The sequence below is a fragment of the Eleutherodactylus coqui genome, chromosome 6 (assembly GCF_035609145.1).
Source record: "Eleutherodactylus coqui strain aEleCoq1 chromosome 6, aEleCoq1.hap1, whole genome shotgun sequence".
In the NCBI taxonomy this organism is placed as follows: Eukaryota; Metazoa; Chordata; class Amphibia; order Anura; family Eleutherodactylidae; genus Eleutherodactylus; species Eleutherodactylus coqui.
In genome coordinates, this window is record NC_089842.1 from 60,326,635 (window position 1) to 60,345,936 (window position 19,302).

Here is a 19,302-nt window from a genome sequence, read left to right on the forward strand (position 1 = left end):
TGATCCGGACGGCTTCCATAGGCTTCAATAGAAGCCCGCGGGAGCCGTCCCCGCGGGAGACCCGCACGAAAATGGAGCATGGTCCAGATTTTTTCATGCTCCATTTTTTTTAAAATCACTTTTATTGACCATCCGCGGGTATTTATCTACCCGCGGGTGGTCAATGCATCCCTATGGGATGCGGATCCGTGGGCAGAAGAAGAGTTAAAATCCGCTGCGGATTTTAATTCTTCTTTTGCCCGTGGACATGAGGCCTAACAATTTAAATCCGCAGCGTTTTTCCTGCACGCGGATCCGCGCCCCATAGGGATGCATTAGACACCGGCAGGTAGTTAAATACCTGCGGATGTCATTTTTCGGACATGCTTCATTTAGGTGCGGGTCTATTGAAGCCTATGGAAGCCGTCCGGATCCGCAGGAGACCCGCGCCTGAATTAAACTCACCTGCTCCGGGTGATGCAGGTCTTCCTTCCTTCGCGGCCGGAAACTTCTTTTTTCGGCCCGGTGGATGTGCCCGGCGCATGCGCGCAGTACGCAGCCGGCATGCCAAGCACATCCGCCGGGCCGAAGAAAGAAGATCCGTCCGCGAAGAAGGGAAGACACGCACGGCCCGCAGCAGGTGAGTTTATTCCTATTTTCAGCCCTCATGTCGCCGGGGCAGGAGGGACCCGCTACGGATTCTCCATGGAGAATCCGTAGCGGGCCTGATTTTTCCCATGGACATGAGGCCTTACATCCTAGCAAAAGATGACAAGACCAAAACCGTACAGAACTGTGCTGACATAGCAGATTGCAGTTACATTCCTTTCACTATTTAACCTTGTTACGTTTCAATATGCAGTAAAACACAAATTAGGTAAAAAAAATACAATTCCACTCAGACGAAGTCGCAGGTAACACGTTAGTACTTAAATAAGTGCAACACCTTTCGGTGTTTTTCACACCCACCCTTTCACGATTGCAGCTTCATGTATAGCAATCAGACCCGTGACCCTGGAGTGCAGCTCTAAATCAAGTTACCAACTTTTCTATGGATCAGTTTCAATGTGAATCCACGTTAGAATGGAAAAATCCAGCGATCTGAGAGACTTCCAACGAGGCTTGGTCATCGGTGCTAGACTAGCTGAGGCCAGGATTTCATATACTGCCAACCTTGTGGGGTTTTCTCATCCAATTATGTCAAGTGTATACAGAGAATGTTGTGATCAAGGAAAAGCATCCAGCAAAAGGGAACCACATGGATGTAAGAAACTCGTTGATGAAAGGGGTCAGAGGAGGATGTTGAGAATTATTTTAATGAATAGCCAGTGCACAGTCAAGCAATTTGCAGCCAATACAACCCTATTGCTGTGACTAGTGTATCCTAACTAGAGATGAGCGAGCATACTCGCTATGGCAAACTACTCGAGCGAGTAGTGCCTTATGTGAGTACCTGCCCGCTCATCTCTAAAGATTCGGGTGCCGCGCGCGGAGAGCGTCGGGGGAGAGCGTCGAGGAACGGGGGGGGGGTGGGGGGGGGGGGGGGTGGTTGGGGGATCACTCTCTCTCCACCCCCCCCCTCCTCCCTGCTCACTCTCACAACTCACCCGCTCTCCCCCGCCGGCACCCGAATCTTTTAGAGACGAGCGGGCAGGTACTCGAATAAGGCACTACTCGCTCGAGTAGTTTGCCTTAGCGAGTATGCTTGCTCATCTCTAATCCTAACATAAAACTCATCCTTCCTTAGCACGGATGAACTAGAACAGCAGATGATGAGTTCTAATATCATCGGTGTCTAAGACAAACAGAAAATCAAGGCTCCAGAATTAGATCACCGAGCAGTGGAAAAATATCTCCTGGTCAGATGAATCCAGATCTCTGTTGCACCATGCTGATGGGAGGTCATGAATCGATGACCCTATCCTGTCAGCTGATCAGAACATGTCAGCACCTCATCTAATATCAGAAACAGCAAGAAGCTTCCTGTCCTCATGGGCCAATATTCCTCAGAACAATTTCAACACCTAGTGGAATGTATACCACAATGAATTGCTGCGGTTCTGAAGGCCAAATGAGGTCCAACGTGCTACCAGATGGGGGGTCTCTAATAAAGTGGCTATACAGGGTATGTATTGCTTACTGCAAGCTGTCTACCCAGGAGCTACTGAGATTAAGATCACAGATTCTATAAAAATGATTGAACCATGAACCACTAGACTGTATATATTAGCCCACAATGAGCTTCTGATCATGTTGAAATCATCAGTAATCTCCCACTCTCCTCTCTTGGATGGTGAACCATGGCACGATGTAAAACGTCCTTATCCTCGGTTTTACAGGCTCCGGGAGGATAACAATACCTTGTCTGTCCCACATCTGAATAGAGACCTTTACAAATATTTATCTAAGCTGCCTGAAGTCTAAACCTCATAAAGGTCTTTGTGTGATGGGTACATTTGGCTGGGAGACGTGGGGAGAAGGACAAGTGGTAACAGACATGATCATCGCTGTCGTCATCATGAGAGATTGTAGAACACCCGACCGAAAATGGCACTTTTTTAAATTGTAGATTTTTAATTCATGTCTTATATAAATATATTTGGCACAGAACCTCGTTGTATTTTAACCCATTAGTGATGGAGCTTTTTTGTTTATTTCTATTTTCGTTTTTTTCCTACCCCCTTCTAAAAAATGGCAACTACTTTATTTATCCATCGCCATAGCTGTATGAGGGCTTGTTTTTTTGCGGGACGAGTTGTATTTTTCAATGGTACTATTTAATATACATATAATGTAATGAAAAAACTTTTTAAAAAATTCTAAGTAGAGAGAAATGGAAGAAAAATTCCGCCATCTTTTGTAGAGTCTTGTAAAAGCGTTCAGATGCGTTGATCTGCAATGACTGCAGCATCTGCAGGGTTAAATGGTGTAAAGGAGTGAGTAGATAACTAAGTCCTCTTTTTTCACTCCTTTACTGGGAAAAAAAAACCTAATATGTGACAATGTGCTCTCTGATTGATTGGTGAAAGGGGGGAAGTGATAACATGAACAAAAATACGTATCATCCCTTCCCTAGGACAGCGAGAGAGGCAGGAGAATCCCAGATCCTTATCTGCTATCGCTGGTCTTCTTTGGTCTCTTTCTGCTCTGCACAATACACTGAAAAGTGAACAACTGTAAATTCAGTTTTCCCCGACCCCACTTCATACAGCTGTCGCTCCAGTTCTATAAGTACTACCCACATACTCTTGGTGTCATTTTAAAGCCAAAAATCAGTAACACTGATAGAACTGGAGCTACAGCCGTTTAAATAAGAACAAGCTCTATTTGTCCAAAACTGTAATGTCCTTTTCCTGCAGAATGAACAGAGCTCGCCATATACTCTTGGGGTGTGTGGATGGGTTAAGGACAACCCCTGTTTAAAATGAAGCCAGAATAACAGCACTTAACACGTGGCTATCACATTCACTGCCACGTAGGTGTAGAAAAAGATACTGTTCTTACTAAATCCTATAAATACTCATGCTGACTCACAGGTGAAATCACAAGAAACATCTGTTTGAAGGTGTTAAACCTCTGAGATCACAGGTTTCATTGGGTTTTTGCAATTCAAAGAATTGTCTGGTTAAGGCTAGTGGCACATGGCCATAACTGTGATTTTTACTCGAGGAATTGGGCCAAAATCACATTGGACAATGCACATTCACCAGCATTGCATATCCCAAGTAGTGACAGGTTGTGTTTCAGTATTATTTTTTCTGATGGACTTTAATGAAACGTTGTATTATTATAGTGCTGTAGGTTAGTTGTATAACATTAGAAATGTTTGTGCGCATGATTTTATGACAACTCCATCATAGACACGACCAAGCTTTAGGTAGGATGTCCATTGGAACATGAAAAGCTTGTCCCAGAGAAAGTTTTGAAAAAGGCATTCCTGATTCCACGGGACTCTCATTGACTCTAAACATGCAAAACCCTAACAAAATTGTAAATTGGCTCTACGCATGGACGTTAACACCGGCATACACATTAGGTTTATGACAGAAGATCCAGCCAACAATCGGATGTTTATGGGGGTTCCCAATTGTCACTCGATGGAAAATGTTAGCTGGATCCTTTGGTTGAGAGATAGGCTTGCCAATCGTAGTTCCATGTTCATAGAGAAGTCAAAGGATGAATCTCTTGGCTTTCTTAGATGTATGGCTAGCTGTAGATGGTTTACAAATGTGTTGCAATTACTTGGGCCAATTTGTGTATCTGTACCCCTTTAAATAATCACATATGAGCTTTTGGTCTAGATTGCTTCTTCAAGATTTGATGACTTTAAGGCCCATTAGTAAAATAGCATAGGATGACCTAACTGTACTACCAAGCGCTGTCAAGTTTTGACAGTCCTGTACTGATTGACTTTCTCCTATATTTAGGGGAATGGAATACAGGCATAGGCTGTTCTCATCTGAACCTTTTCCTTTCTGAGGTCTGCTTTGCAAGAACAGTCACAATACTTTATAGTAATGACTTTAATCATGGATACCAGTAATTTATGTAAAGAAGCTTGAAATGTGTGACTATGATGTTTATCTTTCTGTAGATCCTGACCACTGGCAAGGCAGATATTCGCAGAGAACACACACAGTTTGTATCTAAGGTATGTTGTGATAGTATATGTAACTATAGATAGTTTTGTAAGAAAGTGTAATTACTAATTAAGAGTTCTTTGTTATCGAAACTTACAAGGATTGTTCCAAAACGCCCATCAGAAGTGTTTCTAGACTTTGAAATTACGTGGGTGACCTTGAGCTACTGGCTGTAGTATAAATAATTAAAAGTGGTGATTGATAGCCCAAGGCATCTAAAGAAGTGACCAAAAGGCCTGGGGCACATAATCCTAGTTACCAGGCCTAAGGACTCCACTAACTTCTACAAGTTGCAATGGAAACTGGACATGTCCCTTTTTTTTTGCCTTTAGCTCAACATATCAAGAGATGTGTGGTGTGAGATAACGAGCTTTAGAAAAAAAACATGAATTTGAGATACTTTGTCAGAAGATATTTATACCATATGTGGCCACCCTGTGGATGTGATGTGTATTGCAGTCTTTCAAAGGTTTTCTAGCAGGTCGCAAGGCTGTATTGTAAAATTGGAGTCCTTAGAGGGTATATCCGAGAATTGATGTTTATTACCCTGACACAGGATTCAGTGGCAAAGCTACTCTGATGAGCACTGGACCAAGTTACACCCCTGAATGATGTGCCCACATGTCAGCAGGCTTCACCCATTCAAGTGATGTGGGCAGGGCTCAAAAGATTGGCTGCATTAGAGAATGTCCGTTTGCCCCTTATAATACAGCTTGCATTAGTGATGATAGCAGTAGGTGGGGTCTTGATAAACTCACCAGAAGGGTGGCATTACAGGGTTGTGGTGCAGAAACAATTTAAGTGGCATAGGCCGCTGTCACAGAGCGAGTGTGCAGCATATCCCTTCCTAGAGGAGTGGCCAGTCAGCCATTAGGAACCCATCAGATCAAGAGCCAGCAGACTCCGAGACCAAAAAAGCCAGCAGAGATCAGAAACAAAGGGATGTGTATGAAAGGTCTGTGCAGTGGCTGCTGTGTAGATGAAGACACAGATGCTTATATAGGGCTCAGACCTTGAATGGAATGGGAGCAGAACATGTGTGCTGCTGCCTTCTTCAACTCTATGGGATGCCCAGAAATACCCAAGCCCTTGTACATCTTCCGGTTGAACTATATGGGTGCAGGCACCAGCAAGGCATCATAGTGCAGTTCCAGCTACATCAGTTTGTTGAAGGGCCTCATTTTTTAGTAGGCCCAAGTGATCTCAGTAGCATGAAGTCATCACAGGTAACTCTGCACTCTCCAGACTCCACTGGTAATGCTGCAGAACTTTTAATAAACTTATCAATTATAGCCAAAAGTCACACATGCTCGTTCTTAGGCCAGAGATAAACAGTAAAATATTTACTTGTTTACCAGGTGGGACCAAGTCCAATTTCCCATTTACCGAATAGTGTAAGTCCAAGTATTGCCCGTTCAACTATCCCGTTACCGGAACAGTCTCTAGCCCAAGTACTGGGTCTGTCAATGTACATCCTTTTCCTGCTTAGCAACCCTCTCGGCAGTCCTTTTTTAGACTGAACCTCCTGTGTACCAAGTTGTCACTAATGCTTACCTGGTAAGTGGGTTAATTTCTGTTCAAACTCCAAAGAAGTTGGAGGATAGGAGCGAGCTACGGAGTGGCTAGTTCCAAGCAACTTTGCAGTAATAGTTTACCAGTTCTTACTTTACGCCAGTTGGGCTAATAGATTTTTGCAAATGCTTTACAGGAGATATTCCAAACATATTCTCATCACTGCTATACAACTTGCTCAGTCCACCTTCTGGTCAGTGATTTCCTGTCTAGAACCAGGCGCTCTTAAGTCCTCCCCCCTCTTAAAGTTACTGCTTTAATTACACAGCAAACTTATTTAAACAGTAAAGCATCAACATAACCGTACAAAACCATTCCCCTTACACTAATGAGGTGAATGGAACAGCAGAATACTCGGCCACCTCTCCATTCAAACTTCTCTTCACTGCAAGGAGGTACAGTGAGTAGGAGAGGGGCACATGGTATGCCCATTATCAAGATCGGTGGGGATGCCCACCCACCAGGCTTTACCACCTATCTGTGGATGGATAACAAGTCAGTTATGGCATAACCCCTTTGATGAAATTTGTCAAAATGTAACATTAGATACATCTGTACTTCTCCACTGATAGTAAGCATCCACATTTTCTCATTGATGAGATCAGTGAGTCTGTGGGCATAGTTTCAAATGAAATCCTTCCGTCTGGCCACCTCCATTTACAATAAACAGACAGTTTTTCGTAGATTAACAACTGCCTGTTTACGGGGGCCAATCATTGTTTGATTTTTATGCCTGCAGAAGCGGAACAACAAACAAAATACTGTACATTGTTCAGTCACTGACGACATTTACACTGAAGGTTATCATTAGAGATGAGCGAACGCGTTCGTCCGAGCTTGATATTCGTGCGAATATTAGGGTGTTCGGGATGTTCGTTATTCGTAACGAACACCATGCGGTGTTCTGGTAAATTAAACTTTCTTCCCTGAGACGTTAGCGCTTTTTTTTGGCCAATATAAAGACAGGGAAGGCATTACAACTTCCCCCTGCAACGTTTAAGCCCTATACCACCCCCCTGCTGTGAGTGGCTGGGGAGATAAGGTGTCACCCGAGTATTGAAATCTGCCCCTCCCGCTGCTCGCTATGGATGCATTCTATATGCGCTCAATGGGGCCAGCGGCAGCAGCGCTGACCCCATTGAGAACATATAGAAGACAAATCCTTCTTCTCTGGCACAGCTGTAACAGCTGTAGCAGAGAAGAACGATGTTTGCCCATTGAATTCAATGGAGCGGCAATACAGCATGTTCCACTGAATGCAATGGGCTGCCCGCGATCGCAGGATGAATGGTCGGAAAGGGGTTAAATATATAACCCCTTTCCTGCAATTCATCCAGAAATGTGTTACACTAAAAATATATACCGGCGTATAAGGCGACCCCCCAACTGTCACCTTATACGCCGGTAATACAGTGGAGCAAAGAATAAAAAGCATTACTTACGTTTTTAGATGATCTGCGGCGCTCCTGCAGGCTGTCACTCCCTCCTGGTCCACGGCAGACAAGCTTTCTCCACGAAAGACTTTAAATCCCTGCCTCCAGAAGCACATGTGCCTTCAGCCAATCACAGCCAATGACAATGATGTCATTGAATGGCTGTGATTGGCTGTGTTTCTGGAGGCGGGGATTTCAAGGCTTTCATAGAGAAAGCTTGTCTGCCGTGGATTAGGAGGGAGTGACAGCCTGCAGGAGCGCCGCAGATCATCTAAAAACGTAAGTAATGCTTTTTATTCTTTGCTCCACTGTATTACCGGCGTATAAGGTGACAGTTGGGGGGTCGTCTTATACGCCCGGTCGCCTTATACGCCGGTATATATTTTTAGTGTAACACATTTCTGGATGAATTGCAGGAAAGGGGTTATATATTTAACCCCTTTCCGACCATTCATCCTGCGATCGCGGGCAGCCCATTGCATTCAGTGGAACATGCTGTATTGCCGCTCCATTGAATTCAATGGGCAAACATCGTTCTTCTCTGCTACAGCTGTTACAGCTGTGCCAGAGGAGGACGATCTTTATGCTGACAGTGGGGGGGGGGGGGGGGGCACTCTTGCCGCTATTGTGGCTTAATAGTGGGACCTGTGAACTTGAGATGCAGCCCAACATGTAGCCCCTCGCCTGCCCTATCCGTTTCTGTGTCATTCCCATCACTTTCCTGAATTGCCCAGATTTTCACACATGAAAACCTTAGCGAGCATCGGCGAAATACAAAAATGCTCCGGTCGCCCATTGACTTCAATGGGGTTCGTTGTTCGAAACGAACCCTCGAGCATCACGGGAAGTTCGTTCCGAATAACGAACACCCGAACATTTTGGTGTTCGCTCATCTCTAGTTATCATTCCGATTCCTTTGATTCAGCGAAAATCTGAATGTTATTGTCAATAAGGTGCTTAGGGAAGGATAAGGAGGCTCCTAAAATGTTTTTTTAGAGGGGTGTGAGGCAATTCTAATTCTTGCTAAGGGGTTTCTATGTACGCCCCTGCCTAGTGCAGCAACATATGTCCTCTTTATCCCAAAATATTGGCCCTAATGACTTTTCCTGTTCACCGATATACAGATATATCCTTCTATAAACATGTTGTTACGTGTGCTGCTGGGATCTGTAGTTCTAAGCTTCCTAACAGCACAGCCCTTACAGGGTTAATTGATTGAGCTGGCTGGGTGTGGTACTTCCTGCTAGCCATTATTCTGGGTCTGTGCTCACATATAAACCCAGCTGGTGGTCAGGGTGAGCAGTCATGTATTCTTGTCTGTTGAAGGTTGCTGTGTGATCTGTGTCTTGCTGGTTCATGTCCGTTTGTTATGCTTAAAGGGTCCAGAGGCCCCCTTTTTAAAGAGGAAGCTTAGAACTACAGATCCCAGCAGCACACGTAACACATGTCATGATCTCCTATGAATTCATTTAATGAATAAAAAAACTAAAACAAAAATGTCAACATCTGACACAAGTTGATGCTTTTCTGAAGCCATGCATCAATGATCAATGAATAGATTGGCATGCACATTTGGCCCATTAGTATAATATGGGGCAATGTGATCAAAACAGAAGATCGCAAAAAAGCTTGGAAAGTCATAAATAAAATAATAATTGCCACCGCCAAGAAATGTTAAATAAAGCGGATATATAAGAGGAACTGTCATCACGGTTTCTTCTCCGCTTCGCATGTGTGTTGTCCTGCATGCTTGTGATCCATACAGTATACTAACAAAGAAATGAAAGGAACAGACCTGACAGTAGATCTTGCCAAAGTCAGACTGACCGGGTGCGAGTGGGCACTGCCACCCATAAACCACACATTCTTTATACGTCACTCACACACGTCTTCAGATAAATGACACTCAAAACGCGTCTTTTTCCTGCGATTTCGAGCAGCGTTTTGAACACATGGTACAGCGTTTGACATCGCTTTTTAACGCACCCCGTCATTGTGAAGAGTGATGAGGTGGGCTAAACACGAAAATGCTGAAAACTAGAACAGACAGCACTCGAAAAGTGCGGTGTTAGAAACGCCACATTCATACTCAGGTCTGGTAGTCCCCATTGAAATCAATGGTAGCGTTGTCCCAGGTGCCGCGCTAATCGCGGTAAAATGTGTGAGAGCGGCTTTCGTTCTGTTTGCCTCATACATGGCTCCATATCCTCTGCTTCTTATTAGAGTTGTGGCTGCCTGCAGCTATCACTGGGTTATCTAGCCGAGGTGCAGGCAGACAGAATTTATTATTTCACTCATGTTTATTATTTAGTGTAGTGGCGCAGAGCAGTGCAGAGATTGTCCCCAGTGAGCTCACAATCTAGCATTACATCTCACATTAAGGCCATTTACATAGGAAGACAATGAATCAATGAGTATCTTTTTTGGTGTTTTGAAAAAAAACAGATAACCGGATGGGAACTGGTGCAAAACTGGAAAGAACATACAAGCGCGCTAAACTCTGAAAAAAAGTCTATGTGAGGGAGGCCTTAGACTACCGATGGACTACCAGAACACAGGATGCCATCTTGGATTGCCTGGGACCAGAGGATTGCTTTAAAGTACAGAAGCCCAGAGCTGCAAGCGTTAATGTGAACGAAAGCAGAAATTGCTTTAGACCTTAAAAACCCCATCAGCCGTCAGAACTTAGAAACTATAGTCAATAATATTGTTGCAGGTCAGCTACTAAAGACTCCGCCCACTTCTGGACTTTTAGGCACAATTGTGCTACGTATTTGCGCACTGAGCATTATGTCTTTGCACACGCCTGTGCGTGTTTTACTATGCTTTTTGCATGCGCAGTCAGGCACATTTGCTTGTGCAAAAATAGACGCACACATGCTCCCATTATTTGCAAATGGAGCACACTGCGTATCTTTTTTTTGTGCACGAATAGCGCGCACAAAATACACTTATGTGAACAAACTCACTGAAATCAATGGATTGTATTCACTGTGTACCGCGTGCGCAATTTATGCACCTGCAAAATGCGTGGCAAACACACCTGTGTGGCACGGGTTTAGGCCGGATTCACGCGAATGTATTTGCCCAGCGTATTACGCACGAAAAATTGACCTCAATGCGTTAATTCACATGTATTTTGTGCTGGCAAAAATATACGCAGCATGCAGTATTTACATGTGCATTTGCTTACGGAAATGGCGCATACTGAGCGAATGACACTAATTACCAGTTTCAATGAATTGGGAGCGTGGTCGCGTGCTTTTTTAGCACACAAATGCGTATTATTTGCATGCTCAAAGAGTACAGTTAAAGAAACACCTGCGTGCAAATACACAACGCCTATTGTGCAAATATGTGGCGCAATTGCACAGGTTAATACCCTTACGCCGTGTGACACAAACCTTAAAGTGGTTGTCCATAGAAGTACCCTATGGTCCAGCCACATGATAGGCGATAAGTATCTGACTGGTTGGGTTTCCATGTTCTCTGGTGTAATGGAGCGGTAGTTGACCATGTGCACTGCCGCTCCATTCATCTCTATGGTACTGATGGAGATGGCCCAGCGCTATACTCGGCTTTTCTTTGGCACCCTTGAGATATGAATTAAGTGGCAGCTTGAACTTGTCTTTGCAGTAAAGAGACAATTAAGTTGGCCAAGGTCCGTTTTGAACCGGAATCCTCTGTGTGGGACTGAGTTTCTTCATGTGCCAACCATCTTCTAACAGAGACGGCGACCCTATAAGCTGATTTAACCTCCAAGTTGTCACAATATACATAGTCAAATTCCTTTACTATATTCTGTAGTGCAATAATGTTGCATTCGTAGTGATATGCATGCCTGTTACAATAATGTTTCTATATAATGCCTACTATATAATATGTGGTTCTCCAAGACTACAACCTTGATGGGGTGACTTCCAGTGAATGAAATGAGCAGCAGTTTTAAAGGAACCTGTCAAAGTTGTGGAGCTGTTAGAGGAGGTGGGATATTTGCTATACTCGCCCGCTCCCATCATTATTATAGTCCTAGAGAACCCCTTGAAATTATTTTTCATCATTCATTACATGTTGATGCGATTTATTGCAGCCTATTCTATTTTGGGGGAGAACCCATGAAGAACTAAATAACATGATTTTAATAGAGCCAATCCACGGTTGGGAAGGACAGGGCATCAGATCTTATGGAAACGTTGTCATGTCATCACTGGCTGTCATGCAGATCAGTCACACGGAGGTAACCAAGTGTTTCTTCTTTGAATCTATGTATTTTAGTTATTTTGAAATGTGATATCAATTAATGTAATTGGCTCTATAGCCTGATGTTAAGCAGGGGCGTAGTCAGGAGGTGGGGCTAGGGTAATTAGGTATAGGGCTAGGGCGGTACACTGAACCTTTACAAGGGGTGATGGAATGCCTAGCTACAGCTCTGTATCAAGAAACCAGCTGCTCGGTTTTGTGAGCTGGAAGGGAGCCAATGTTCATGTATAGAGCAGAGGGTTGTGCTTAAAATATAATTGTGGTTAAACCACAAGTAGAAGTAATATCATGATCTGTAATTTCTGCCGGAGTGACATCATCTACGTCTCATGAATTCCTGATCACAGTAATGCAATACCTTTTTAAGTGAGGCTTGAAGATCTTCATGTTAATCACTGAAGATTGACATTTTAAAGATGTGCTGACCTGGTAGCAACTGAAAGGAGGGGAGCCCCAGTAAAAGGTTGTTGATTAAGTGAGGAGGGCGGTCCTTGTTAGACGCAGGCAACAGGGGCCTTACCAGTGAGGCTAGGGTAGTTTCCCCCTTTCTTGCAGAGGCTGCCTTGGGAGAAGAGCTTCTTTCCTCCCAGAGTAGAACAACAAGATTAGCAGCGGTGGCACGACTCATAGGACCGTGCTTCATGTACATGGACACGGTTGCAAAAGAGACCGGAGGCAAACAAATTCTTCTAATGTTGGGTTAACAGTCCTGATGGGCAGCTAACAATATAGTAGTTCAGCCCTTTTAGCTCCAGAAAATGGAGAATTAGGCTACCTATACGTGGGTGAGCGTGATATCGGGCTGTGAAACTCGGCCTGATATCGCACTCACCAACATGGGAGTTACCCGTGGATGGGAGGCATTTTCCTATCAAAAACACCTTCTATGAATTTGGTAAAGTAGCTATCCCCCGGAGCGGCTTTCAGCCATGTCAGAGGATTGGCAAGGGAAACCTCGCATCCTACTTGCGTGTACATCACACGACATGCGATGTGTTTTCCTGTCCCATTGAAAACGATACACGATGCATTCCAAGGAATGCGTAACTCTGGGACACGCCACAACTTTTTTGCTTGTGTATATGACTCTATTCAAAAGAATGGGGTATATATTCATCTGAGATTTCTGTGTCTCGCAATGCACAAAGCTTGCACGATTTTCTTGGGCATGTGAAAGTGGCCTTAGGGTAAAAAAGTCTTTTTAACACTGGAGTCTGGGGAATGAGTGAGTGTAGACTCAGCACTGGTACTCACACTTGTATAGTAGCTTGTGTAGTGAAGTCTTAATCCTCAGTCCGAGGAACTCAGCCAACAGGCAGTGGTGGACATGTGGCAGCGCTAGGCTCAGGAAAACTTCTAGTTAAGTTAATCTGCTAGCAGAACGGAGTTACTCTGAAGTCTGTCTGCTGCCATTGCCTTCTTCCATCCAGGGCCCCCCATAGGCGGTGCCCTGCCTTATGGCTGATCCAAGAGCCCGCCGGTGACCTGGATGCACCTGTACCCTTGGACAGGATCAGCTACTCTGCCCCTGCTTCTCTTGGCTTCCTGTTTCCTGTCCTTTGCCCACATGACCACTGCTGCCAATAAGAACATTAATCATAGCAAACCACATAAAACCTGCCATTGTAGATGGCACCAAAGAACCAATATATTCATATATGGGAAAACAACACGTTTCTCCTATTACATCTTCCCCAATGACTTCACTTCATGCATGAAGAACAAAAAACTCATAGCGAATAAACAGTGCTTACACATGACAATCCATCACCCCTCTACATTGACAATGCTAAGATAGTTCTAAACGGAATGTCATTTATACAGGTATTATTTGCATATGCTTTAATGTCTACCGTTCCTATGCAAAACAATGTTTTACAAATGATACTCATGTGTTACTCTTTTACCTCTTGCCCTTCTTCTTACTACAGATAATATAGAAGGGCAGATGGAAGGGAATAACACATGACTTTCAGATCAGACTAAACACAGGGTTTGTATCTAGAGCAGAACCTTGAGAACAAATAGCTTTGCATAGGAGCTGTTGACACAAGACGGTAAGATAGGTCTAGTCAAGACTATTGAAAAAGTTGATTAGTTTTAATTTGAATCCATTAGAGTAATACAAAATGGTAGCAAAATGTACAAAGTTTTGAAGAAAAACGCATGTATATGTAAGCTAACGCCTATATATATTCTGTACAGGAGATGTTGGAATGCTTCCTGGTCCTGTTTCCTCTACACTTGTTAATTCTCTCCATGGATCATCAGGAGAGGAGATTTATTTATCAGGTAAAGAACAATATAAAAGTAGAGTATGACTAAACTTTTTACATATCATAGTGACATGTCAGAAGTTTTGATTGGTGGTGAGACCCCCACTGATCACTGAAACAGAGGGTTAGAAGTGCTCAGTTGAGTGATGTGCCATATCAGCTCTACTCGGAGCGGTGTAGATGCCCAACAGAAAGTCAATGAGTCTGTGCACCTCTTGGCCAATCACAGTCAAAGCAGGGTTTGGCTAAGCGATTCTGACCCATTGTTTTAACGATTGGTGGGATCTCAGTACCCCAAAACTTATCACTATGACAATCTTATTATTTTAGATATAGCTGTTGTTTTACCACAAAAAAGATGGACATAAGCGACCTTTCAAAAATGTTAATTTGTATGCCACCATGGTTTTTGGGTACACTTTGCTTGAAGCTTTATCGTCTCTACCATTTAGTCTGAAAAACACAATGATGTATTTTTCAGACTACAAGATGCACTATTTGGCAAGAAATCATCTTGATAAAAAGTCCCTGCATCTTATACTCTGAAGTCAGAAGGATGCAGCAGTGCTGGACTTCCCTGATCACTTCCCTAATGGTCTGGCTGGACATTAATAAAGCATTCTGCAGGATTGCTAACCTGTGTGCTAAAACCTTGCCTGATTATGTGGGTCACTGTAGTAAGGTGGGCACATCCCTTGCCAGTTCCTATTGGCCGGATCTGCCCTTCTGACTGATCCTGAGTGATCACAGAGTACGCTGAGTCCCTCCTCTTCTCTGCATCCCCTGTGAGCTTCTGGCAGCCTCATCTTCCCTTCCGGCTGACTGATTACACAGCTTGGGTGTCTCTGCTGTCTACTGCTGCAGTTTATGAATTGGGCAAGCAGCGTGGGAAAGTGTCCTCCTATGCTCCATGTGTGCAGACCCCCACAAAATGTGTCTACCTCGTAAGTAAGGAGTTCTCCCCATCAGCAGATGCTCATGAGATCCTCCCTCCACAGCAAAGCCAGAGGAAGATAATCAAATGCGCCAAATATTGAGCAATGTAATATAACATAGTAACATAGTTCGTAAGGCTGAATGAAGACAATGTCCATCTAGTCCAGCCTGTTTAGCCTCCTGTGTTGTTGTTGATCCAGAGGTAGGCAAAAACCCCAAGAGCAAAAGCCAATTAGCCCTTTTGGGGAAAAAATTCCTTCCCGACTCCCTAATGGCAATCAGACTGTTCCCTGGATCAACCCCTAATAGTTCCTACCTGCCTGTATACTCGGATTAACAAATAATCTTAGATTTATAGCCTATAATATCCTTCCTCTCCAGAAAGACATCAAGTCCCCTTTTAAACTCCTCTCTGGATTTTGCCATCACTACTTCCTCAGGCAGAAAGTTCCACAGTCTAACTGCTCTTACAGTAAAGAACCCTTTTCTATGTTGGTAATGAAACCTGCATTCTTCTAAGCGTAGCGGATGCCCTCTTGTTACTGTTGTAGTCCTGGGTATAAACAGAGAGATCCTTGTATTGTCCCCTCATGTACTTATACATGATTATTTGGTCGCCTCTTAACCTTCTTTTTTCTAGAGTAAATAGTCCCAATTTGGATAGCCTCTCTGGGTATTCCAGTCCCGTCATTCCATGTACTAGCTTCGTCACTCTTCTTTGAACCCCCTCCAATACCGTAACATCTTTCCTGAGCACCGGTGACCAGAACTGTGCGCAGTATTCCATGTGAGGCCTGACCAGTGCCTTATATAATGGAAGGATAATATTCTCGTCCTTCGCCCCTATACCTCTTATATATATATATATATATATATATATATATATATATATATATATATATATATATATATATATATTACGTGTGTCCATCCATGAATGAGGAAGAGACCTCTTGTCTGTAAGACCTCTTTCACATGGCCGTAGACTTTTTTACGTGCATCTGCTGATGCCGTAAAAATGCGTAAACCAGCGCACAAATCTAACATTTGTGCGCCGATTCAAATGGCACGGGCCAGGCGCATATACGCCGAAGCCGCAATGCCATTGGGCGTGGGACGACAGTTTTGCTGTGCTAAGCTGTCTCCCCCTTCCCTCCCCCTCGCCGACTCACCTCCTCTCTCCTCCCCTTCGGCTGTTTGCAATGGGAGTGGGCGAGATGGAGGCGGAGTTAAGCTCTCACCCCCTCCTCTTGTCTGCAGCCAACAATGGGATAGGGCAGAGCTTGTCTCCGCCCCCGTTCCGCCCTCTCCCATTGCAAACAGCCAGGAGGGAGGAGAGAAGGGGGAGGGAGTTTAGCTGTCACACTGCTAAACTCCCTCCCACCTCCCTTCTCCGGCTGCTGTCATTGGCTCCCATAGGAGTCTATGCAGCAGCGGACATATTCCGGGCAGAGGGCTTATTCACATGAGCGTATGTCGGCGGCCGTTTGCATGCTAACATCTGATGCATTGGATTCAAATACCTCAGATCACACAGGCGTATTCCCGCGGCGTAAAAGCGCCCGGCAAGCCAGTGTAGCACCGGGCGCTTTTACGCAGGACAAGAAAGATAGTCCTGGAACTATCTTTCTGCCTGGAATATGTTGGCCACTGCATAAACTCCTATGGGAGCCAATGACAGCGCCCGGAGAAAGGAGGTGGAAGGCAGTTTAGCTAAACTCCCTCCCCTTCTCTCCTCCTCTCTCCTCCCCTCCAGCTGTTTGCAAGAAACAACCGGAGGGGAGAAGAGAGGCTGTTTGCAGCTGCGGAAAGGGGTGGGAGCTTAGCTCCACCCCCGTCCTGCCCCCTCCCACTGTAAACAGCTGGAGAGGAGGAGAGAGGAGGTGAGCCTGCACATCTTGTATTCAAACTTGAGTTGGTACAACAGGGTACCAGAGCGTCCATGCCTGGCCGTATCACATCTTGTATCCAAGCTAGAGGCAGTACAACAGGTAACTAGATCCTTCATGCCCAGCCATATCACATCTTGTATCCAAGCTAAAGATGGTACAGCAGGGTACTAGAGTCTCCATGCCCCCCGTATCACATCTTGTATTGAAGCTAGAGGCGGTACAACAGGGTACTAGAGCCTCCATGCCCCCCGTATCACATCTTGTATCCAAGCTAGAGGCAGTACAACAGGGTACAAGAGCCTCTATGCCCCCCATATCACATCTTGTATCCAAGCTAGAGGCAGTACAACAGGGTACTAGAGCCTCCATGCCCACCTGTATCACATCTTGTATCCAAGCTAGAGGTGGTACAACAGGGTACTAGAGCCTCCATGCCTGCCTGTATCACATCTTGTATCCAAGCTAGAGGCAGTACAACAGGGTACTAGAGCCTCCATGCCCACCTGTATCACATCTTGTATCCAAGCTAGAGGTGGTACAACAGGGTACTAGAGCCTCCATGCCTGCCTGTATCACATCTTGTATCCAAGCTAGAGGCAGTACAACAGGGTACTAGAGCCTCCATGCCCACCTGTATCACATCTTGTATCCAAGCTAGAGGTGGTACAACAGGGTACTAGAGCCTCCATGCCCACCTGTATCACATCTTGTATCCAAGCTAGAGGCGGTACAACAGGGTACTAGAGCCTCCATGCCCACCTGTATCACATCTTGTATCCAAGCTAGAGGTGGTACAACAGGGTACTAGAGCCTCCCTTCAAGGGTTCAGTGTTCCACAATAAATTCTCCTTTTGCTCTGATATTGTAATCACTTATATTAGCGTTCCAATCACACACAGAGAGTTTCATTCCATTCCGCCGACTCCTTCTAGGGAGGATTGTTTTTGACAAGGAGTGCACGTTGGTAAATATGGCGGCTGCAGTGATACATGGATAGTGACGTCTTATCTGTGGTTTTACCTTAAACTGCTGCTAAATTCATTAAGTTTATCCAAAAGCAAAAAAGGCCAAAGATTTAAGTTTAGCTGTGTGATATCTGGAAAAGACTACATTGATGTGATGAATGTTTCCTAACGATGCAGCGTTCTCTGATTTGCAGGGTCTTCTTCCTCTATCAGGAATGAGTGCAGTCTGTGAACAGTCTAATACTGGGTATACGTTTGAAGTCAGTGGTGAGTATATTGCCCATTTTAGACCTCGCACATACATACAGTAGGACTGTGTTCACAGAGGCTGTGGGGAAGGCACAGAGTCCTGGGGTATCTTACTACAAAGTTGTAGGCACTCTACGATACCTTTATGTCTCGCCATACTACAGATCTATTCTCACCTAGAAGCAATACTGCAGTATGTATTGGTGTAGATCACACAGTCAGCCCTCACCCAGGTAACATGGTCAAGGCAGAGTGGCTTGTTGGCACCTCCCTGGCACCTAGGGCATACGGCCTGCCACCATCCCTTCCGGCTACTCATCTGCCCCATAGGGCTTGTCCCCTCTCACATTGCTATATCAGGGCACAGAAGACCAAGAGTATAAATCTCTTAACACTTCTACATCTTTCCTTACATTTTATTGAGGTCCAATGATTGAGCCGCGCCAAGTGTCCTGCCTAAGCTCCAGCGAGAGGACTCTTTGGATTTCAGCACTACGTGAACACATCCAGGAAGCAAATGCCCATTGCCCTCCAGTTACTCCAGCCATCAGCATCTTATCTTATCTGGTGAGTTCCAAGAGAGTAAAGATAAGTGGCCCTCATTACAGGAGCACACTATATCAGGAACATATTTAACCCGTTTGTCGTCTGTGACGTACATGTATGTCATAGAGATGTAGGTTGGGTATGAAGCGGGGCCCGGGGGTCCAACTCACTGCATACCTGTCGGATGTTTGAAACAGCTGACACCTACCACAAACGGCCCTGATTGAAGCTAGCACCAATGAAGCCTGTTTGATGGCTTACATGCATTGTCAACGCTGACCACAGCATGTGTGTTCTCAGCCAGAGAGGAGTCTCCCCTTTGACCTACCATTGACACCCCCACAATGTGATTGTTCGGTGATACCATTGCCCCTCCATGGGTGGTAGCTCTACGACTAGTGAAAGTTTCCAGGGCTTCCATGTATTATGTCTGTTAAGCCCTGCCTGTGGTAGGGCTTAAAGGGGTTTTCTGCCCTTTTTTTTCACTGATGACCTATCCTTTGGATAAGTCGTCAGTAGTTGATGGGTGAGGGACCCCCAGTTATCAGTTGATT

General features: G+C 44.8%; 1 protein-coding gene across 2 annotated transcripts in view; it reads left to right on the forward strand.

Annotated features, from left to right (window-relative positions):
• Positions 1-4,549: 4,549 nt before the first annotated feature.
• Positions 4,550-19,302, forward strand: part of LOC136632194 (probable pleckstrin homology domain-containing family N member 1) — a 32,821-nt gene continuing 18,068 nt past the window's right edge. Inside the window, exons 1-5 of one of the 2 annotated variants that reach the window (XM_066606904.1) lie at positions 4,550-4,630; positions 11,715-11,861; positions 14,090-14,176; positions 18,148-18,220; positions 18,627-18,769. In XM_066606904.1, the coding sequence (XP_066463001.1) occupies positions 11,757-11,861; positions 14,090-14,176; positions 18,148-18,220; positions 18,627-18,769 (408 nt within the window). In that variant the 5' untranslated portion in view covers positions 4,550-4,630; positions 11,715-11,756. The remainder of the gene's footprint in view (positions 4,631-11,714; positions 11,862-14,089; positions 14,177-18,147; positions 18,221-18,626; positions 18,770-19,302) is intronic. The other variant, XM_066606905.1, reaches the window with a different exon arrangement.